The sequence below is a fragment of the Martes martes genome (assembly GCF_963455335.1).
Source record: "Martes martes genome assembly, chromosome: 10".
Classification (NCBI taxonomy): domain Eukaryota; kingdom Metazoa; phylum Chordata; class Mammalia; order Carnivora; family Mustelidae; genus Martes; species Martes martes.
This window is the reverse complement of record NC_137898.1, coordinates 68,348,894-68,372,414: the sequence shown is the minus strand read 5'-3', so window position 1 is coordinate 68,372,414 and position 23,521 is coordinate 68,348,894. Positions and strand designations below refer to the sequence as shown.

Genomic DNA, 23,521 nt, shown 5'->3' with positions numbered 1-23,521 from the left:
GACTTTTTTCCCGCTCAACTGGACAATCAATGTGAGATTCCAAGTCCAAGTGAAATTATATTTTTAAAACCCACCAATATTTTTTTTTCCTTTTGAGAACATTTGCCCCTTAATTTGCATTTGAAATCAGTTTCTTTAAATATTTTAGGTACAAGTTCTGAAGAGTGGAGACAGAGTAGAGGCTACAGGCACTCAGTGTGGGCTCCCAACCCTTCCCCCCACCCCACCCTCCAGGCCTCGCTTCTCCACTCAAGATCCAGGTGGGCACACACAGTAAGTCAGTGGTTCCTGGTGTCCGGGGTTAGCAGCCTCGGGCCTGGATGCAGTTGGATACAAAGCGATGAAGCCCAGCAGCTTTCCTGACAAGATGTGTGTATTTAAACTTTCTCCAAGCAATTCAGTGATTGTGCCCAGACCTGACGGGCAACACCGGCTGGGGCAACACTGCCCATTCTCCCCACTTTGTGGTAGCATCTTGGGGCTGCTTTCCACCACAGTCCATCCTCCCCGAGAAGTCAAGGCTCCTCTACGTAACATGCAAGATCCTTTAGGGTCTGGCTCCTGCTTCATTTCTCACCCCTGCCCGTTTACCATGGTTATCTGCAACTAGGAAGAGAAACTGTGCTCTCGTGTGCTCTCCCAACCACCCCCCTTCTATCTAAGCTCATCCCGGCTGCTCACAAATAGTTTTCAGGATTGCTGTCTGCTTTTGGCTCCTGCTACTACTCCCTTCTCCAGAGACAGAATGAGGAAGACAAGAGTTCAAGACCTTTTTGAAGTTCAAGACCCAAAAAAGGACTGCGCACCCGGCCAACTCTCAAACAGTGTTGGCTACCTGAGATTTTGCTATCTAATTAAGGTAACATATGAGAAACTGCCTGCACTGTGCCTAGAACATAGCAGTGGCTCAGCATGTGATAGTATCCATCCTTTTTTCCTCTTTTCATCTCCTGGGGTCTCTATTTTTAAAGCGCTATTGTCCTGATCCTGCCGCATATGAAAGCAACTCAGAGCAGAGCCGCCCCTCCCCACTTCATCTGCCCTGTGGCAGATCTGAGAACTATCGGGCCTCCTGGCCAAGTCCTGCTATCTGACAAGAGGGGTACAAATATTTTATTTTATTTTACTTTATTTTTTCAGTGTTCCAAGATTCATTGTTTATGCACCACACCCAGTACTCCATGCAATACATGGCCTCCTTGGTACCCACCACCAGGCTCACCCAACCCCCCACCCCCCTCCCCTCCAAAACCCTCAGTTTGTTTCCCAGAGTCCACAGTCTCTCATGGTTCATCACCCCCTCCGATTTCCCCCAACTCCCTTCTCTTCTCCATCTCTCAATGTCCTCCGTGTTATCCTTATGCTCCACAAGTAAGTGAAACCATATGATAATTGACTCTCTCTGCTTGACTTGTTTCACTCAGCATAATCTCCTCCAGTCCTGTCCATGTTAATACAAAAGTTGGGTATTCATTTTTTCTGATGGAGGCATAATATTCCATTGTATTATATGGACCACATCTTCCTTATCCATTCATCTGTTGAAGGGCATCTCGGCTCTTTTCACAGTTTGGCGACTGTGGCCATTGCTGCTATGAACATTGGGGTACAGATGGAAGAAGGGTGCAAATCTTAATGCTTTAGGTCAATGTGGGTGCTACTGTGGGGTCTAGGTCTGTGGCTGCAGGGGGGTCTCAGAGAGCCTGGCTGGGGAGAGGGAAGAGCTTCAGAGGCCGACACCCCAGCAGACTCCTCCAGGTCTGCCCACACGACACCTCTCCCTGACCCGAGAGTCACTATAAAAAGAACAAGCTCAAAGCAAGCTGTTCTGGAAGTACCGTTCCATCTTCAGAGCAGTTCTATTTGTGTCAGCTGAAGAAAGAGGGCTGGAGCATCCCATTCTGGTACAATTGGAACAATTACCCCTTAAATGTGATAATTACAGTTTGATCATTTTGTAGGCAAAAGCGAGATCGGTTCCAAGATTTTCTCCTCCTTGTTGGAACTTTCTGTAAAGAAACTGCTTATGTTTGAGGACCGCCGGCTTCAGATTTCAGATCCAGATGGGAATGTGCCTTCCTCTCCAAAAGGACGTAACTTCTGATGTTTATCTTTTGTACTGTGCTGCTATAATGAGGAGTGAGCTAAGGCAAGTGTCTGGGTAATTTAAACCATAAGAGCTGAACCCTATGCATGTGCCCATCAACGTAAGACTGGCCATCTTATCAGAAATCATACTGACATCTTGGCATCCATTTGACCAAGGTGGCAACATAAATAGTGTTTGGATCAAGGCCTTGAATCCAGAAAACACCTGTATTTGGATGACATTTTTGTATATGTAAACTGTCTAACAGGCCTGCCCATTCTGGACATCAGAATCTGCTCTGCATGATTCAGGGTTTGGAACCTTAACAGTAGCCACAAAAAGTTGAGAATAAACAAACCTAACCCATCAAAGAAAACATATAGAAATTACTATGCAAATTTTTAAAGCATAAGTAAAACCAGTTATAACCACCACACTGGGATAGGAATGTATCTTCAGGAATGGTGAAACCATCTGAACCTTAACCAGGTAGATCTAAAGAAGTATTTCCGCCCTCTTCCTGTCCAGCAGTTCCTTATTTGTTGTCCTGATTCTGCATTATGGTCCTTTCCTAGGGCCACACAGCCCACATTCTACACATACAAGGGCCACCTGTTCGTGTTGAGGTTTTGAGAATTCTATCTCTCTTTCTGTAGTAGTTCCAAGTTCAGGCCTCAAGTTCTGATAGAATCGCTGTAACAGTATTTTTATTGTTCATTTATGGCTGTAATTCCTAATATGACAATGCAAATATCCATAAAATACTCACATTTAAAGAGGTTCGCAATCCTGCTGGGCTTTCTGCAGCTTCCTGGAGCTGTGCCGTGTCACAAGCATCCCTTGGGTCTGAGAGGAAGGGGCACCACCTCCAGGAGAGGTGCCCTCTTGAGGAGAGCCCCCACCCCTGCTGAGGCTTTGTACCTCAGGCAACTTTTCACCCCTCACCTCACACACATCCCTTCCTGCCCATAGCTCTTTGGAGGAATGGAGTTTCTTTGCCACATCTCATCTTTTCATATCTAGCCACCCTGGTTCTGTTAATCTGTAGAAGATTCCCCTTTTCATCTCTGGGTCTTCTGAAAGCACATGTCTATCTATTTTACAATGAATTCCCCATCTGCTTCAAAAACAAATGGATTTTCCCTCCAAAAGTTGAACAGAATTACCATATGACCCTGCAATTCTGCTCTGAGGTATATGCCAAAGGATTGAAAATAGATACTCAAGCACGTGTACACACATGTTCCTAGCAGCACCCTTCGCAATAGTCACGAGGTAGAAACAGCCCGAATGTCCACCGGTGGATGAATAGATAATTGTGGTATGTACATCCAAAAAATGTCATCCATCCATAAAAAGGAATGATGTACTGATCTGGTACAGCGTGGACGAGCCTCTGAAACATTAGGCTAAATGAAAGAAGCCAAACACAAAAGGCTGCGTGTTGTAAAATGCAATTGATTTTATAGGAAAAACCCAAAACAGATGAAGCCACAGAGACAAAAAGCAGAGTGGCTGTAGCTAAGGGCTGGGAGAGCAGGCAGTGAGGAGAGCCTGCTTACTGCATCAATGGTTTACACTGCAGGGATGGAAACATTTTGGGACAAAATAGAGGTGGTGGTTGTAAAATAATGCAAATGTAATAAACGCTACTGTTTACTTTAAAATGCTTAATTTTAGGGCAATCCTCTCAGGTCTCCTCCCTCCTCCAGAGCTTTGTACTATCACTCAAAACGCTCAATAAACCTTGCTTTGCTGCCCACCAAACAAACAAACAAATAAAAATTAAAATTAAATGCTTGATTTTATGTTATGTGAATCTCACCTCAAAAAAATATTTTTTTAAAGCAAAGAGGCTAAGTGACAGAAGAAGGAGCCACCAATAAAAGAAAGACCTTCTTGATGAGAAGAGCTGGAAACAGAGTAAGGATGATGGGGTAAAATTAATCAGGGGCCCCCAGAGTCTCCCCATGGTGGCGTAGATCAGCTCTGTGCAAAGGCTCTGTGCAATCCAGGGCTCTTCTCCGCAGAAGGAGGGGACGAGCAGCAGGTGAAGGCCTGAACTCCAGTCTGGAGGGCTCCCCAACTCTGCAGCTGGCTCCTCTCCTCTGGGTCTCTGCCTCCCCCAGCTGTAAACTCAGAGAACTACCTCCCGGGGGTGTTGTGAGGCTTTAAGCAAACAGTAAAGGTATTCATGGCCCACCACAAAATGTAAGTAAAACTCACCTTTTGGTTCAGGGTTCAACTTACTTACTCCTCATGTGCTCTTGAACTAGTCACTGAACCTCGCTGAAACTTGCAGGATTGCTGTGAGGCCTGGCGGTAATATATGCCAAGTGCCTTGAACCCATTACCTGCTCAGGCAACTGAAGCTATTATTAAAAGGACAGGAACCATTCCTGCTGGGAAGGGCAGGAATAAGAGAAAGTGAACACAGTCAGGGGTGGAGGTGGGTGTCACGGGAAACGTCATGACTGGTGCAGGATCTTGATGTACTACAAACGGCACTTGTGGGGCCCCTTCCCTTTCCTGCATCCGTGGCAGACGTGGCCAGTCAACCGTGGGCATTCTTCCCTACCACACCAGGATGTGGCCTCAGACCACTCAACGCTTTGTTCCGGGCAGTCAGTCCAAGAGAGTCGTCATGAAGATGAAACCTAGTTGCCACCCCTGTATGAGAGATTTTGTTTTCTTGAACAAATGAAAAAGGATGCAGAATAGCCTCCTGGAGGAGGAGAGGCCACGTGTCCCTAAGAGCAGCCATAATTTCACAGTTTGTGCCCCATGTGCCATGAACAGTAGCAGTGGAGGGGTGAGTGACAGTGTGACTTCTCTGCACCGCGAGCAGTATGTTCGGTTCTAAGCTCGACCCCTTACTTGCTCTGTGACGTGGGATACAGGTCACCTCAGCCTTCTGAACCTCAGTTTTCCCTTCTGTGAAACAGGAGAAACACCGCCTCACTCATGGCGTTGCTAAGGAGCTCAAATGCACTGATGCAGAGGAATGCGTGAGCTCCCACGAAGAGATGAAGCAAGTTCCATGTATCAGGAGTTCCTTCCCCTGGTGTAAGGGACTTTTCTCATTGGTACCTTTCTCCCTTTTTTTTTTTTTTTTTAAGATTTACTTATTTGAGAGAGAGAGACTGAGAGAGTACAGAGGCAGAGGGAGAGAGAGAAGCAGGCTCCCTGCTGAGCTGGGAGCCCGATGCAAGACTCCATCCCAGGACCCTGAGATCATGACCTGAGCCGAGGGCAAGTGCTTCACCATCTGAGCCACCCAGGTGCCCCAGCACCTTTCTCCTTCATCATAGTATTGATCATAGTTAGACTGATAGCAATCAGAGGGCAGCACTGGCTCTTATGTCTGGATCCTTATGGCTTAGCAAAGTGCCTGACATCATAAATAGTACTCCATAGGATTAATTGAAGGAATAAATGAATAACCAGTGAGAGACACTGTCAGGCATGATGTCACATTGCAAAATACAGTAATGTTTTAACAATTCTTTTGTCCTCTTTTTCTTTCCTTTTAATCTTTTTCTTGATTTACTATAATCAGGAAACTTGTCATTGGTTGTCATTGCCAGCTCCTTAGTATAATCAGGAAAAGAAGGTCTCAGAGCTGTGGGGGTAGGGGGCTTGTGGTCACTTTCAAGCCATGAGCACTGTGATATTAACATGAACTAGCACAGGGGCCCCAGGGTGGCTCGGTCGATTAAGTGTCATGATCAAGCCCAAGTAAGCTCTGAGTTCAGTGAAGAGTTTGCTTAAGTTTCTCTCTCCCTCTCCCTCTGCCCTTTCCTGTGCTCTCTCTCTCAAATAATAAATCTTTAAAAAAAAAATAAACTAGCACAAAACTTTTGTGACAATGGACTCCTCTGACTCATTATACAAAAACTACAAAATTAGTTGTAGAAACAAGGGCAAAAGACGGTCTTCTGTCCTGTCCACATACTCCCTCTAGTGTCAAAAACTCAAAGTAAACTAAGGAAGGAAGAGGATCCCATTGGGTGGCATCTGTCTCCCAAAGCCTCATTCACCTGCTCTAAAAAATACATTAGGGATCCTTCATATCACCTATTCCTAGAGAAAAGGACTAATATGGGGAATGGTCCAGGCTGCATCTTCTCTCCTAGAAGTCAGCAGAGCTGCATTCACCATCTCTTGCAATTATGCCCCAACCTGGGTTCCCAGACCTCTGGGCCTCAGAAGGAAAATTACTGGGGTCTTCATGAGGGACCTGGAATTTCACAATGCCCAAGGAAATTGTAGCATCACTGAAGATGAAATTGAAAACCACCAAAAAAAAAAAAAAACCCAAAACAAAACAAAAAACTGGCAAGTGCTTCGTCCTTCAAGACGTTACCAGTTTTGGTGTTGGATCAGCACTGCGTATCTCCTATTCACTAAATGCTAGTTATCTAGGTCTTAAAATAATCAAAAATAGGAAAATACGTAATGGCTTCATATATGTGGTTGGCAAAGAGTGTAAGATATTTTTAAATTGGGGGCTCATAAGAGCAAAAACACAGTAAAGGTGTCCCTTCACAATGAAGAAGGTAGGACCCACTTCCCTGCTAAGTTACTGGCCTCACGTGTGGCTAAATCAAGCTGCTTTCAGAGAGACAGCACTTCTCAAGGCCAGGTCACCTCGTCAGACACCAGGAGGAGCAATGATTCATAAGCCTGACCCAGCGAATAGCGAAGACTGTTTCCTGGAAAGGTACTCAAACTAGCTTTTTTCAGTTTGGGCTAAAAAACATCCAAAATCTCCTGAGAGTCTATCATACAAGCCCAATTCCTTAGTCTTTTTGTTCTTATTTTCAGTTTTATCTCCCCCAATTCCGCCCGATCTTCCAAATGACTCCGATGCCCCCGTCTATCAGGTTACCTCACCAAACGATGACTATATTTCAAACATTTATTGATTCATTCAAAACATCTTTCCTGAAGGCTCATTAGGGGTGAGACGATATGCCATGTGTTGGAGAAAACAGTGACAGATGTGTCTCTACCATCATGGATACAAACAAGAATTACAAGGGCAAGGGCAAGGACATGGGTCACTACAGGAGTTCCGTGAAAGAGTATGATTAGCCCAGCTTTGGCCACCTGACTAATCAACACTTATTTCTGTTGTGGAGTTTTACAGTAATGTAAATAATAACCAATAAGTGTGGATATACAAAAAGGTACATTTTTCCGTAATCATTACTTAAGGTAATTAAAAATATCTTGGTGCCACTTACTGGTCTGTATCTTCCAGTAGTCATGTCATTTGACAGAATTACAATCATATGGGATATACATACACATATGTATATATCATTACTTTAACATATGTGTGTATATGTAAAGAATTTTTAAAATAATTATATTGTATTAATGATTATATAATATTCCATGATTGTACAATATTTCCATTTGAATAATAATTCCAACTATATGATTGTATAGTATTCCAATTTGGGGCATTTGTGCAAGTTGCTGAATCACATTGAGTATTTAGATTATTTTTAAATTTTACTATTATAAATAACATTCCATGGGTTATAATTTTTTAAAATATTTGTTACAGCTATGATTACTTTTGCTTAGGGTAGGTTTTTAGAAGTGAACCTCTGGCTATTCACTTTTTATAATTTCATATATATTATTAAATTGCTTTCCGAATGTATTGTACTAACTTACACTTCTGCCAGCAGTGTGGGTGACCCTATCTAATTGCGTATTTGCTGACATCGATAACTTTTTTTAACTTTAATAGGTAAAACTGGTATATATTTATGTTAGCTTTTTTCATTTTCCTGGTGAGTTTAAACTTTTCCTTTTTTTTCTTCAATTTTTTTATAAGATTTTATTTATTTATTTGACACAGAGAGAGAGAGACATCACAAGCAGGCAGAAAGGCAGGCAGAGAGAGAGAGGGGAAGCAGGCTCCCCGCTGAGCAAAGCCCGATGTGGGGCTCGATCCCAGGACCCTGAGACCATGACCCGAGCCGAAGGCAGAGGCTTTAACCCGCTGGGCCACCCAGGCGCCCCTCTTCAATTTTTTAATAGCCTTCTATTTCCTCTCCATAAATTGCCTGTTAAAACCCTTGCTGACAGGAATCAAGTTGTTCCTTTAATGGGCTTCAGTGCTTAGAATGGCGCTCGTTACGCAGCTGATACTTACAAAGTTTGAAAACAAGTAGGAAAATCCAGGGGTAACCGTTTACATCCTTGTGAGAATAATTAAGCCACTAAAATCTAACTATTGGGACCACTTTAAAATTTACAAAGAATATATGAGCATATTTGAACCCCACAACTACTCTGTGTTGTTATTTTCAGGATTTTTACTTTGTGGAACAAAGTCAGAAGTAACAGGTCTCAGAGGGCTTAAGTGGTGAAAATCAGGTCCACTCTGGTAACAGAAATTGTTTCTCTCCAGACGAGGACTAAACCAACTGAAGTTCGTCCTCCTATACACAAGAGGGCGAAGCAGTAGGCCATGAAGCAACACGAATGAAGGCCTCGTTAGACTACATATCCCAGGTTTCTGCGCGATCTCCCAGAATGCTCAGCGGACGAGGATTTCAAGTCCCAGCTTGCCCGGCGGTAGGATGTGACTCCCTCTCGGGTAATGGCCGCTGGCTCTCCCGGGGAACCTCTGCTGTTGAGCTGTACCTCATTGCTAGGAAACGGGCATTGGAAGGTCTCAAACACGGTCCCGCTTTCTTAGGGCGATAACGTCGTGCGCTGGTTGGGAAGGGACGGTGCGAGGAGCGGAGCCGCTGTGAACCATGCTCGTGAGCTGTGGGTCCATCTGTGAAGAGGCCCATCTCGGCGGGACCGCGACTGGAGGCTCCGCTGGTGGTGCCTTGTGGGGCAGACGGAAAACTACACTTCCCAGCGTCCTCACGGTGCCAGAACTACCTTGCCCGAAAGCCTGAGAGTGATTCAGCACCCCACCCCCCTCCCTTTCGCCTCCTCCCGCCAGCTGAAAACCGGAAATGTGGAGTCGCTGTGTTCGGCGGCTCCTGTGTTCTGAGGGAAATGAGGGCCGCCGGTTCTCGAGCCTCGGCGGGGTTTTTTCGGCGGCCCTGCGGAGAGGTGAGACGAGGCAGCTTGTCACCGATGCCTGAGTACTCTGTGGGGAGACAGCCGGTGGTTCCTGCCTGCTCGGGAGCGCCCTAGGCCACGGTGCCACGCCCTTCCCAACCCCGCCCGGTGCGGGCAACCCCGCCGCAGGGTCTCCCCGGGTTGCACTGGGGCGGGAAGGGCGAGGGACCCCGTAGAGCACCGCCTTCTCCTGAGAGCGGGCGTCTGAGGGCCTGGGGTTCCCACCTGGCTACGCCACTAGAGTTCTTCCCCTCCCTCGCCCCCGGCTTCTTTCTCAGGCTCGGTTTCCTTCTTACGGTCTAACGAGGCTGTCAATCCCCGCCCTCTGGGAGATCAGTCAAGAGCAATCTGTTCTGAGAGTTCTGGTTTCTTTCGTGGCCTCTTCAAACTTACGCTGTGTTTTTTGGGTGCTGTCTAAAGCCCCCGTGTTTGGTAGACCACAGTATACATTTCAGGTCAGGCCAGCTTTATTTTCGCTGTAATTTGTAGTAGTCTGCAGTCACAGAGTAGCCATTCAAAGCCAAACAAAACGCGAATGCTGGAACCTGCAAGTGTTGAATTTGTTGGCACCCTTGTTAGCATTGTGTCCTGAAGGACGTCAGACTTTATGCTGAAAGATGATTCCAGAACCTCCCCTCACATTTTTTAAAACTCTGTAAGGTTGTCTACAGAACAGGCACTTCATACTAACCTTTAGCATTCTCTATTCACCGTCTTAAATCTTCAGTGCCATGGGAAATGAGCCACCCAGTGCCCACTGTACTTTGTGCCATTCTGCCAATTGCTTCACTTTCACAGTAAGATTGCAGTTGTTGATTCCCCCATCTGTAAGGCTGCTGTTGAACTCCCAGTGTCTGTCACCAGGTATTTGGTTACATATTTAGGTGTTGAGTTTACTTAGGCATGATGATGGACTTTTGAAAAAGGAGATAGCATTTTTTGAACCTTGGGAAATCATCCCATTCTCAATCTTACTTTGTAAATTTTGAGAGATAATGTGTTTTCATTTGAATATGAAACAAAGAATATTGAACCGTTTTGGAGAATGAACTTTTGAAGTACTAGAAAATACTTAAAAAGTAAACAGTGATGTCTTTTAACAGTTGTTGAGTTACCCTACTTAAATCTTTCTTGGAGAAATCTTAAGTGGCCCGTTATACCTGATAGGATTTGTGTCCATCATTACTGAACAAATATTAACTGAATGCTTACTGTGTAGTTTAAACTTGACTAATAATGTCAGTAATGAAGGAATTTAAAAACCTTGACCTTGGGGACACCTGGGTGGCTCAGTTGGTTAAGCCGCTGCCTTCGGCTCAGGTCATGAGGGATGGAGTCCCACATCGGGCTCCTTGCTCAGCAGGGAGCCTGCTTCTCTCACTGCCTCTGCCTGCCTCTCTGCCTGCTTGTGTGTACTCTCTCTCTGACAAATAAATAAATAAAATCTTAAAAAAAAAAAAAACCTTGACCTTGACCTATGGAAGGATTTCAGTTATTTAGTTCAATATCCTTTTTAAAGATAAATAATAGAAGGCATGGGAAGGTGATGCAGTTTGTCTAAGTTTTAATAGTGCTGGATTCCTCGTTCATTACTGGTTCCCAAATGTAGCGGAAGAGAAACCCTGCGGATACTTTGTAAAAGTACAAAGTTTTAAGCTCCACTGCAGAACTGTGGAGTTGGTCATCAGGGCTGGAGCCCAGGGATATCTGTGTTACTTAATTCTGGTAATTCTGATATAGCTAGCAAAATGCCTGCCAACAGACCAGCATATAGAAATGTATATAAATAACCAGCTATGTCACTAAAGTATTGTTTCTCTGAAGTTAGCAGAAGTTGATATAAAACTTGTAGCTTAGATTTAATGAGGCAGGATTTTACGTGTGTTAATAGAAAGTAAAATCTGGCCTTTCCTGGTAAAGAGGCAGCTTGGTTCAAGGTAAGGCCAGAGTGCTAATCCAAGATACACAGTTTAACAGCTTTGTGATGCTGGTTAAGTCTTTAAATGGAGTTTCTTACTTACTTTAAGAAAACTACAAGATAGATATGAAAGGAAGGGTTTGGGGTTTTGTACAGTCGTATAAGTTCTGGGAACTTTTAAGGTATCAAGGACCTGTTATCCCATCCTGAGCTAAGAACGGTGATTCTGGCTACTTCCTCTCCTCTACCTATTAATATGCTTGCAAAGACTTGTTCTTAAAAGTGCTTTTGGGGGCAGGGGGAGTGCTTATGAGTTGAAGTACTTGTGAAGACCAGCTGTGGTATCAAAGCTTTTCCATTTCCTTATTCCCTCCAAAGAAGAGTGCTCTCTGAAGTCCTACTGCAAGGGAGGGTATCAGCACCTAGTTCTTAGGGTGATGAGGACCTAGCCAAAGATTACATAACTATTTGAGTATACCTAAGGAATGAATGTTCCACAGATCCTTCTCTATTTCTCCTCAGCCCCAGAGTAAATAGAAATAGAAATAGCAAAGGCAGCTCATGTCTTTGTGAATTTTGCTCATCCTGTTCCTCCTGCCTGGCTAACCCGTCTTTAAGGTTTACTTGTAAGGTTTACTATAACCCCTCTTTAAGGTTTACTGTCTATCTTTTATAACTAGCCATTTTTTTTAAAGATTTTATTTATTTATTTGACAGACAGAGATCACAAGTAGGCAGAGAGGCAGGCAGAGAGAGAGGAGGAAGCAGGCTCCCTGCTGAGCAGAGAGCCCGATGCGGGGCTCGATCCCAGGACCCTGGGATCCTGACCTGAGCTGAAGGTAGAGGCTTTAACCCACTGAGCCACTCAGGTGCCCCTATAACTAGCCATTTTTTATAAATTTTATTTAAATTCAGTTAACATATGGTGTTCTATTAGTTCAGAGTAGAGTTCAGTGATTCATCAGTTGCATATAACACCCAGTGCTCATTATGTCATGTGTCCTCCTTAATGCCCACCACCCAGTTACCCCATTCCCCCCAACTTCCTCCCATCCCGCAACCCTCAGTTTGTTTCCTGTAGTTAAGAGTCTCATCTCTTACGGTTTGTCTTCCTCTCTGATTTTGTCTTATTTTACATTTTTCCTTCCCTTCCCCTATCATTCTGTTTTGTTTCTTAAATTCCGTATGAGTGAAATCATATGATAATTGCCTTTCTCTGATAGACTTGACTTAGCATAATATCCTCTAGTTCCATCCACATTGCTGCAGATGGTAAGATTTCATCCAGATAGCCATTTTTTAACCCTTTATCCTCATCGAGGACCAAATGTCTCTCCTCTCCATTCCGTTATGGATATATCTTGATAGCACATGATTTAAAACCATGGCCTTGATCTTCATTGTATCCACAACACCTAATACAGTTTCTGTTAATCAGCAAATGTCTGCTGAGCACGCAGAGTTGTATTAGGCGTTGGGGATTCCATAATGAGCAACAACAGGTGTGGTTCCTGCTGATAGGGACCTTGTAATCTAATGCAGTGGTAGTTAGAGTTTTTCTACAATGAGCCAGATTATATTGTAGGCATTGTGGACTATACAGTCACTTAATACTCTTCTTGTATTGGTAGCATGAAAGCACCCATAGGTGTGAAAAGGACTGGCTGTTTCTTTTTTATCATTTGAACTTAGAGTTTATATTTAGATAATTCTCGTGTTTTTCATTCATAAGCAAATGAGCATGGCTGTGTTGCAATAAAGCTGTTTAGAAAAATAGGAGGTGGTGGCCTGATCCCTGGCCTAGTGGGAAAAGTAAACAGTTAATAATCATACAAATGTGTAAATTTTGAGGTATGGCAAAGTAACGTTCTAGGATCCTGTGAAAAACCCTAACAAGAAAACACCTGGCCGAAAAGAATCTGGGCAGGCTTTCTGGTGGAGGAGACATTTGAACTGAACACTGAAGGATAAATATGAGCAGGCAGAGAAAGGAGAACATTCTTAAATTATTAAGGGAATTAAAGAATTAAGAGTCCTTGAGAGCAGAGGGCCAAATTGAGCACAGTGGGACATGAGATTGCAGCTGTACCTTGCAGAGATTTGCAGCAGTGTTAGGTATTTATTTGGTCTCTCTCCCGTATCAGTGGGAAGCTTCCCTTCATGGAAGAAAGAGGAATTGTGCAGTCATCTGCCTAGCTCTGAGACCATAAGATCTCAGGCAGAGCATTTCTGAACCTGTTTTTCTCATCCATAACATGAGAATTTTAAGGATAAATAATACGCATGAAAGCAGTATCGTGCCATTCATTCATATACATATATATATATGTGTGTGTGTATATATATATATATATATATATATATATATATATAAAATCTCCCCTTCCCCGCAGTAAACCCCAAATGAAATACTAAACTTCTAATCAAGGATGGGTAACTGTGGGTACTAATCATTTCTAATACAATTACTACTAGAAATATTACTGAAATCTGCCCCTCTTTTTCCCTCATTTTTTTCTTTTCTCTTCCTCAAATCTAATGTTGACACACAGAGGGACATTGCTTAAGTCTTCTAAATGACACTCAGAGCCAAAGATTGCTGACCACTATACTAATGTGTATGTCCATGTGCGCAAAATTGATCCACCTTTACATCCGATTCCTTTTTTATCTGAGTATTTGAATGAATATAAATATAAAGAACTGGCCATTACTTTTTTATCATTGAATTTAGAGTTTATATTTAAATACTATTTTTAAATATCTCTTTCCTGCCTACTAGTCCACAAAGTCAGCAAAGACATCAGTTATGTCTGGTTTTGCACATCATGCCCTGTGCCTGGCATTCAGGTGAAAAAATACATAGGAAAGAATGACATTTTCCCTACATCACCTAGCAGAAAAGTAATACCTGAGGTTGCAGCTATGTCTTTTAAGTACTTAGATAAATAAAGTGACTTAGGATAAAAAAGAGACAGCATAGGGTGACAGAAAGAGCATGAGCTTTGGAGTCAGAAGACTTGAGTTTTAATTCTGATTCTGCCGATGACTAGGTAAAATTCTTCACCTTTTCTAGGTTCAGTTTTCTTTTGTAAAACTGTAGGTAATACCACCTTGCATTCGTAATATATAAAATATTTGGTATATGGAGTGCCTGGATGGCTCAATCTGTTTTAAGCATCTGTCTTCAGCTCAAGTCATGATTCTAGGGTCCTGGGATCAAGCCCTGTGTCAGGCTCCCTCTCGCTCGTTCTCTCAAATAACTTTCTCTCTCTCAAATAAATAAAGTCTCCTAAAAAAAAAAATTTGGTATAGTACCTACTATTCAATTAATAGTTACACTAATTAGCTGTTATTTTATTTAATACATAATAATAGTAATGAAGTTATATGTACACAAAGTTCTGAAGAATACCTTTTAATGAAATTCATCACTAATATATGGAAAAGGACCATACTCTGTCTAGAGTAAATTGGGAATTTATTGAAATGAGACAATTTATCGCAAAAATGAGAAATTTGCTAGGGCCTTTGTGTTGATAGTAGTATATACCCTAGGATTTAAAATCAAATTCATCGGTTGATTCAGCAGTAAAATATTGTGACCCAGTTATCTGCCAAGCACCGTTCTAGGTACTGAAGGTACAGTGATGAAAATCTCAAAGTTTCATGGAACTTATATTCTGGTTCAGAGGATCAAACCAGACAGTTTCAGATTAGAGCTGAGAACTGTGATGGAAATAAAATGGGTATGTAAGAGAGTGGATGTTCAGAAAGCTACTTTATATGGTGATGTAGGTATAAATTATTACTGTAGCTCTATAAAAGACTTCTTGGCCCCTTGGAGAGTTGGGTGGTTTCCACTCTTCCAGTAACGAGAGACTTGCCAGTAATATCCAAAGCTAGCCTTTTTTTTTTTTTTTCTCCTTAGATTTTATTTGACAGAGAGAGAGACAGTTACAGAGGAAACAAGCAGGGGGAGTCGGAGAGGGAGAACCAGGCTTCCCACAGATCAGGGAGCCCGACTTGAGGCTTAGTCCCAGGACCAGTCCCAGGACCGTGGGATCACAGCTTAAGCCAAAGGCAAACACCTAACGACTGAGCCACCCAGGCACCCCTAAAGCTTTTGATGTATATTATGTTACAACTTTTGACTGACTCCTAACAAAATATATCTGAATACTAAAAGGAGGAAAGGAAATATTTTTGCAGTGGTTTCCATTATAGAATAATGTTGGAAACTTTTCAGATGAAAGAGAGTGCCACTCAGAAGACTCAGTTTTCTTCCTTGAAATTATAGGATTCCTAGGAGCTGGAACTGTGTGCTAAATAGAAGAAATGTCTTAGAAGCTAAAATGTCATACTTGTGTTGGTTACTACAAGGAAGAAACCTGTCTTTTTTTTTTTTTTTTTTCAGATTTCTTCGCCACCACAACCAAGGAAGGATATGATATGAGGCGAGTGGACATAACTCCTTTAGAACAAAGGAAATTAACTTTTGATACCCATGCACTGGTTCAGGATTTGGAAACTCATGGTAAGAAACGTTTACCTCTTGAAAGAATATTAACAGTCACAGTAAATTACCTAGTGAACACTATCATTATTATGAACAATTAAGAGTCATTTTAAATACAAGCGCCATCCATACAGTGGAAAATTCTGCAGTCAAAAAAAATAGTGTTGAGGAATATTTACTGATAGGAGAAATACTCAGATTAAGTGGGGGAAAAACATAAAATTACATGTGTAGTATGATTTCAATTATGTAAAAAAGAAAAACTAGTTTCTAGGCTGATACTAAAGGTCTCATGGAACTGCAAGGACTATTTAAGAATAGCAAAAAAAAAAAAGACAAAAGATTACCAGATACCGAAACAGTAATTTAAATTATGTGATAGTACAGGAATAGAATTAATAGAATGGCATTCAGATACATATAGACATTTTTAGCAAACAATAAAGAAGGTATTATAAATTAGGGAAAGGAAGAGCTATTTAATAAATTGATATATTACATGGCTAGCTGTTTGAAAAAACATTAGATACTCTCACTGAAAAATAAATTACAGATTGATTAAAAGTTACATATAAAAAAAATGAGAGAAAAGCTACTAAAAATACTAGAATATTGAACATTTAAGACTTTAAGATTGAGGAAGCAAGACCTAAAACTCAAAAGCAGAAAAGACTGACCAGTGTGACAACTGAAATACTTACATCTGTATATCTAAAGGTATCATTCACAAAGTTAGAAATGTTAGGAACATACATGACAATGAACCTATTGCTTTAATATACAAAGAGTTCATATGAATCAATAAAAAAATTACAGTAATTTTATAGAAAAATGGGCAAAGGCCATAAATAGCTCACAGAAAAAGATAAATAGGCAATAAATATATGTAAAGTTACTTAACTAAAGAAATGCAAATTTTAAGGATAAATAATGCAGTGCCATTTTACTTTTTAATGCCAATTATAAAATCAAAACCACTAGCAATATCCAGTGTTGATGGAGACATGGGGAAATGGATCAGTGGGAATTAAAATTATAGAGTGCTATTGGAGAATAACCTAATTTTAATCGTAACCTTTTTTTAACAATAATTTGATGAGGAAAGTTATTCTAGCTGCTCAGGTTCATAAAGATATGCATTTTTTAAAAAACATAAATACATATTTGCTGTTTACAGGATTTGACAAAGCACAAGCAGAAACAATTGTATCAGCATTAACCACTTTATCAAATATCAGCCTGGATAGTATCTACAAGGAGATGGTTACTCGAGCTCAACAGGTAATATTTTCATTATTAGCAGTTCTAACAGTTTCATCAGACCATCTTTTTTATACTGCATCTCTGACTACCCACCCACCTCCTGAACATACCTACATCTTCCTTATACTCTACAAGGGAACCAGAGAACAAAAAGCAAAACTCTTTGGTGAAGTCGGTATCTAAAGAGATTGCAGAGTTAGAAGAGTCATAATAAAATTATGGTAGCACAGAGAATGAGATTTTGTCAAATGTTTTGTTATGTGAGAAAATGATATATTATTTGAATTATATGAAGTGGTGATGGTAGATTGTGAAATAACTTTTTCCTCATAGAAAACCTGCCACAGTACAAAAGCCAACTTAAAAGATAAAAACATTTTACTGTAGTCATGTGTGTTCTGGTTAATCTTCACAAACTTAAAAAGCTGGAAGTGGGGATGCCTGGGTGGCTCAGTTGGTTAAGCAGCTGCCATCGGCTCAGGTCATGATCCCAGTGTCCTGGGATCGAGTCCTACATCGGGCTCCTTGCTCAGCAGGGAGCCTGCTTCTCCCTCTGCCTCTGCCTGCCACTTTGTCTGCCTATGCTCGCTCGCTCTCGCTCTGACAAATAAAATCTTTAAAAAAAAAAAAAAAAAAAAAGCTGGAAGGGACATAAACATGGCTGGGAACAACTTCGTTAATATGCTTTAATTTGGATACATAAATCCTTAAGGTCAAATAATGCTGTTTACTAAGAACTTAGGATGAGAGATGCACAGAGCTATGGATTTCTCATGTATTATTTTATGTAATTCCTCTGACAGTCTTGAGAAGCAGGTAGAATTATTCTACTTTGCCACTGAAGAGTAAATCACGTTGAGTAATTTTTTTGTTTTGTTTTGGTTTTTTTTACGTTGAGTAATTTTTGAGAGCTGTCACTGTGATGCTATGGAGAAAAAGCAATAATTTTATATAAAGCATAGAATAAGCTAAATACGCTTAACTGTAGAATAATTCATAAAATTCATAATAATTCATGAATTCACTGTGTTTAAGAATTTGTGTTCTTCCTATAATTTTATATTTATATAAAAGATATATATTTTATATATATTCCCCTCCCCCTTTGGAGTTGACAGACACTTTTACTTAGGAATTAAGATTTGTCTTCCTTTTTTATTCCTCCTTTCCCAGGTGATGTACTGGTAAAAGTATGGTTTACAATTTGCAGAAATACTTTTTAACATTATAGAAATATGGTTGATATACAATGTTGTATTAGTTTCAAGTGTACAAAGTAGTGATTTGACAATTCTCTACATTACTGAGTGCTCACCCATGATATATGTAGTCACTATCTGTCACTATACAATGTTTACAATGTTTTTACAATGAATGTTATTGACTATTCTAGGATTTATTTATTTTATAACTGGAAGTTTATACCTCTTAATTCTCTTTATCTATTTCACCCATCACTCCACTTCCACCCTCCTCTAGCAACGACTAGTTTTCTGTATTTATGAGTCTGTTTCTCCCTTTTTGTTTGTTTGTTTTTTTAGATTCTACATATAAATGAAATTATATAGTGTTTCTCTTTTTCTGACATTTCACTTAGCATTGTGCTCTACCTCCATGTTGCTATAAATAGCAAGATTTCATTCTTTTTTATGGCTGAATAATATTCGTGTGTGTGTGTGTTGTGTGTGTGTCTTTATATATCACCACATCATCTTTATCCATTCATCAATTGATGGACACTTGGGCTGCTTCCATAATTTGGCTATTGTAAATAATACTGCAATAAACATAATGGTACATATATCCCTTTGAGTAAGTATTTTTGTATTTTGGGGGTTAAATACTCAGTAGTGTGATTACTGGTTCATAGGGTAGTTCTATTTTTCATTTTTTGAGGACCCTCCATACTATTTTCCATCATGGATGCACCAGTCTGCATTCTACCAACAGTGTGGAAATGTCCCTTTTTTCTTCACATGCGCACCAACATTTGTTGTTTCTTGTTGATTTTAGCTATTACAACAGGTATGAAGTGATAGCTCATTGTCTTTTGATTTGCATTTTCTTGATGATAAATGATGTTGATTAGGCATCTTTTCATGTGCCTGGTGGCCATCTGCGTATCTTCCCTGGAGAAATGTCTGTCATGTCTTCTGCCTATGTCTTAATTGGATTATTTGGTTTTGGGGGGTGTTCAGCTGTCTAAGTTCTTATATATTTTGCATACTAACTCTTTATTGGACATGTCATTTGCAAATATCTTCTCCCATTCAGTATGTTGTCTTTTAGTTTTGTTGACTGTTTGTGGTGCAGAAGCTTTTTACTTTGATGTAATCCCAATAGTTTATTTTTATTTCTATTTCCCTTGCCTTAGAAGACATATTCAAAAATGTTGCTACTGCCAATGTCAGAGAAGTTACTGCCTGTGCTCTCCTCTAGGACTTTATAGTTTCAGGTCTTACATTTAAGTGTTTAATCCATTTTGAGTTTATTTTTGGTATGGTGTAAGAAAGTGGTCCATTTTCATTCTTCTACATGTAGCTGTCTGGTTTTCCCAGCACCCTTTGTTGAAGAGGCTGTCTTTTTCCCATTGCATATTGTCTCCTGCTTTATCAAAGATTAATTGACCATGTAATTGTGGGTTTATTTCTGGCTTTTTGTTCTGTTTGTGCCACTACCATACTGCTTTGATTACTGCAGCTTTGTAATATAACTTTAAATCTGGAATTGTGTACCTCCAGTTTTGTTTTGCTTTTTTTTCAAGATTGCTTTGACAATTCAAGGTCTTTTGTCATTCCATGCAAAGTTTTGGATTGTTTGTCCTAGTGCTGTGCAAAATGCTATTGGATAGGGGTTGCATTAAATGTATAGATTGCTGTGGGTAGTATAGACATTTTAACAATATTTATTCTTCCAATCCATGGCCATGGAATATCTCTGTGTTTCTTTTCTTTTTTTTTTTTTTTTTTTAAGATTTAATTATTTGTTTGAGAGAGAGCTGGGGAGGGAGCATGATGAGCTGGGGGAGTGGCAGAGGGAGAGGGAAAAGCAGAGTCCTTGGTGAGGAGGGACCCCAGTGCAGAACTCCATCCCAAAACCCTGGGATCATGACCTGAGCCTAGGCAGATGCTTAACCAACTGAGACACCCAGGCGCCCCTATCTTTGCATTTCTGTGTGTTGTCTTGAATTTCTTTCATCAGTGTTTTAGAGTTTTCAGAGTACAGGTCTTTTACTTCCTTGGTTAAGTTTATTCTTAGGTATTTTATTATATTTGGTACAACTGTAAATGGGACTATTTTCTTCATTTCTCTTTCTGCTGTTTCATTATTAGTGTATGGAAATACAACAGGTTTTTGTACATTGATTTTAGTATCCTACAACTTTACTAAATTCATTTATCAGTTTTAGTGGTTTAGGGTTTTCTATATATATATATAGATATATATCTATATATAGTGCATATAGTATGTGTGTATATATATATGTATGTATACTAGTACTAGTACATATAGTGTGTGTGTGTGTGTGTGTATGGTATGTTATCTACGAATAGTGAAAGTTTTCCTTTTTCCTTACCAATTTGCATGCCTTTTAGTACTTTTTTGTCTTGATTGCTGTGGCTAGGACTATATTGAATAAAAGTGGTGAGAGTGGACATCCTTGTTTTTTCTTCACCTTACAGAAAATGCTCTGTTTTTTTCCCCCCTGAGGATGATGTTGGCTGTGGGTTTTTCATAAAGATCTTTATTATGTTGAGGTATGTTTCCTCTAGACCTGCTTTGTTGAAGTTTTTTTATCATGAATGGGTGTTGCACTTTGTCTTTGTGCTTTGTGCTTTTTCTGTGTCAAAAGGATAATATGATTTTTATCCTTTCTGTTATTGTGAGGTTATCACATTGATTGATATGAAAATATTGGACCATCCTGTATCCCAGAAATAATGGTGGTGAATGATTTTTTTAATATGTTACTGGATTCATTTTGCTAGTATTTTTGTTGAGGATTTTTGTATCTGCGTTCATTAGAGATACTGGCCTGTAGTTCTCTTTGTTTGTGGTGTCTTTACTTTTAGTATCAGGGTAGTGCTGGCCTCATAGAATGAATTTGGAAGTTTTCCTTCCTCTTTTATTTTTTGGAATAGTTTGAGAAGAGTAGTATTAACTTGCCTTCTAATATTTGGTAGAATTCACCTGTGAAGCCATCTGGTCCTGGACTTCTGTTCGCTGGAGCCACCAGTGATTGTCTCTCTGTCAAATAAATACACTGTTTTAATCTTTTATTAACATATAATGTATTATTAGCCCCAGGGATACGGTCTGTGAATTGTCAGGTTTACACACTTCACAGTACTTACCATAGCACATACCCTCCCCAATGTACATAACCCAACCAGAAATAAATACATTTTTTTAAAAATTAAAAAAAAAAAGATGCTTAACCAGATGAGCCACCCAGGCTCCCCAGTGGTAGGGTTTTTTTTAATTCAACAGTGGGAATTGACCAATGAAATGTAACTCTACTTACGAAAAGTTAGGGACACAGATTTCTTTTCTTAGCCCAAACTGAAGAGGTTACCACCCCTTTAGCAACTGTATTAGGAGATACAGATGAAGGCGTTATTTTTGCTGGCCAATACCAGTGTAAAGGAAAAGATGTCAGCTACTTATCTTCCTCATAAATTACATTTAGAGTCTCTAGCATCTTTTAGTTTTGCAGCATTGTCAGTAGTCAGGAGCACTTGGTCCCTGTCCACAGGCCTCAAAGCCTGTCTTCCTCTCTTATGTTACCTGTTATGATACCCTGTCACTAGGCTCTAGACTGTGACTGACATGTTCTTTTGAATTGGGATCCAGGAAGACTTCTTAAACCTGCTGATGATAGGCTTGACTATAAAACATTACAGAGAGATTTATTGTAGCTTGGTCATACCAGCATAAGACAACAGGGAATCAGCAGAAGGTTGTATACTAAAAGAATTCCAAGAAGCTTGTAAGGTTTTTTCTGAGGCTCCTATGATGTACGTCCACAAAGTGAGTGCCTTGATCATTGGAGGTAGTGGAAAGTACACCCTAAGTGAGAAATACATTTTTTTAAGTTACGTTTTGTTTTTACTGTGAGGGCATGAGCCTTGCAGCAGGGAAAGGCTTTAACTCATCCAGAAAACACACATACAAGAACAAGAACACTGATAGCCCATACTAAGTGGCCATAGAACTCTGGCTGCTGGTATTCAGAAGGTCCAAAAGGAGATCTGAAACGTCTGAGAACAAACAAAAACAATTTTTCCAGTGATTGTGGACCAGACAGGTCAGACCCTGCTGGTAGACTGTTCTTGTAGTTTTCCACAAGTCTTCATCCCAGTACCTATTTGTAATTTGAGTCATCTAAATGTACTACCATGGGTGAAGGTATGCAAAAAATGGAAGATGGAATTTGTTAGGGAGCCAGGAAGAACCAAGCCTCTGTCTTAAGCTTCCCCATACGCCTGACTCTTTATTCAGTTTATAACCATTTTAATTTTTCTGATTTAGGAGTACACTGTCACCATGTTAAAAGGACATTAGGAGCGCAAAAGTCTGGCAGTGAGGTGCCATTTTTGCAGAAGCAGAATGGACATTGTCTACATGTGCCACAATTCTACAAGTACAGTATAAAGAAGGCTTCATATTATTTATTTGACAACGCTTTCCATGTAATTTGCATGTCAAATAAGCCTGATTGGTTTAACAAATCCTTTGGAATATGCCAGGTCAAAAAGACTTCATTTAGAATTTGATTTGGAAAAGTTTGTCAAAAATATCAAAAAAGATTTTTTTTTAAAGATTTTATTTATTTATTTGACAGAGATCACAAGTAGGCAGAGAAGCAGGCAGAGAGAGAGAGAGAGGAGGAAGCAGGCTCCCTGCTGAGCAGAGCCCAATTCGAGGCTCGATCCCAGGACCCTGGGATCATGACCCAAGCTGAAGGCAGAGGCTTTAACCCACTGAGCCACCCAGGCGCCCCTCAAAAAAAGATTTTTAAAAATTATTTATTTTGGAGAGAGAGCGAGCAAGCATGCAAGCATGGGGAGAGAGGCAGAGGGAAAGAGACTCTACAAGCAGACTCCATGCTGAGCACAGAGCTGTACGTGGGGCTTGATTCCACAACCTTGACATCATGACCTGAGCTGAAATCAAGAGTCAGACACAACTGACTGAGCCATTCAGGTGCCCCAGAAATGTCTAAAAAAGATTTTAAAGCACTTGCGTGAATAAGATAACAGATCATTATGAAATTTAATATTTAGAAGAGAAAGGAACTTTTACAGTCTTAAAAAAAAAGACCAAAAGTCCAAGAAAATGTTGTCCCTTTAATAGAAAGCTAAATTCTAATCTCGTACCAGCTTACTTTTCATATTGAAAGTTATTTTTTTGTAAATTTATGTTAATCTTAACCAGTTTGACTACACCATTAAAATTCTTTTTAATGATTCCTTTTTGGGATGCCTGGGTAGCTCAGTGGCTTAAGCCTCTGCCTTCGGATCAGGTCATGATCTCAGGGTCCTGGGATCAACCCTTGCATAGGGCTCTCTGCTCAGCAGGGAGCCCTGCTTCCCCTTCTCTCTCTGCCTGCTTGCTCTGGCCCTAC

At 40.4% G+C, this 23,521-nt stretch overlaps 1 protein-coding gene across 2 annotated transcripts in view; it reads left to right on the top strand.

The window, feature by feature from the left end:
* Nucleotides 1-8,681: 8,681 nt before the first annotated feature.
* Nucleotides 8,682-23,521, top strand: part of CCDC90B (coiled-coil domain containing 90B) — a 38,663-nt gene continuing 23,823 nt past the window's right edge. For both annotated transcript variants that reach the window (XM_080815297.1, XM_080815298.1), the window contains exons 1-3: nt 8,682-9,184; nt 15,529-15,648; nt 16,808-16,911. In XM_080815297.1, the coding sequence (XP_080671423.1) occupies nt 9,085-9,184; nt 15,529-15,648; nt 16,808-16,911 (324 nt within the window). In that variant the 5' untranslated portion in view covers nt 8,682-9,084. The remainder of the gene's footprint in view (nt 9,185-15,528; nt 15,649-16,807; nt 16,912-23,521) is intronic.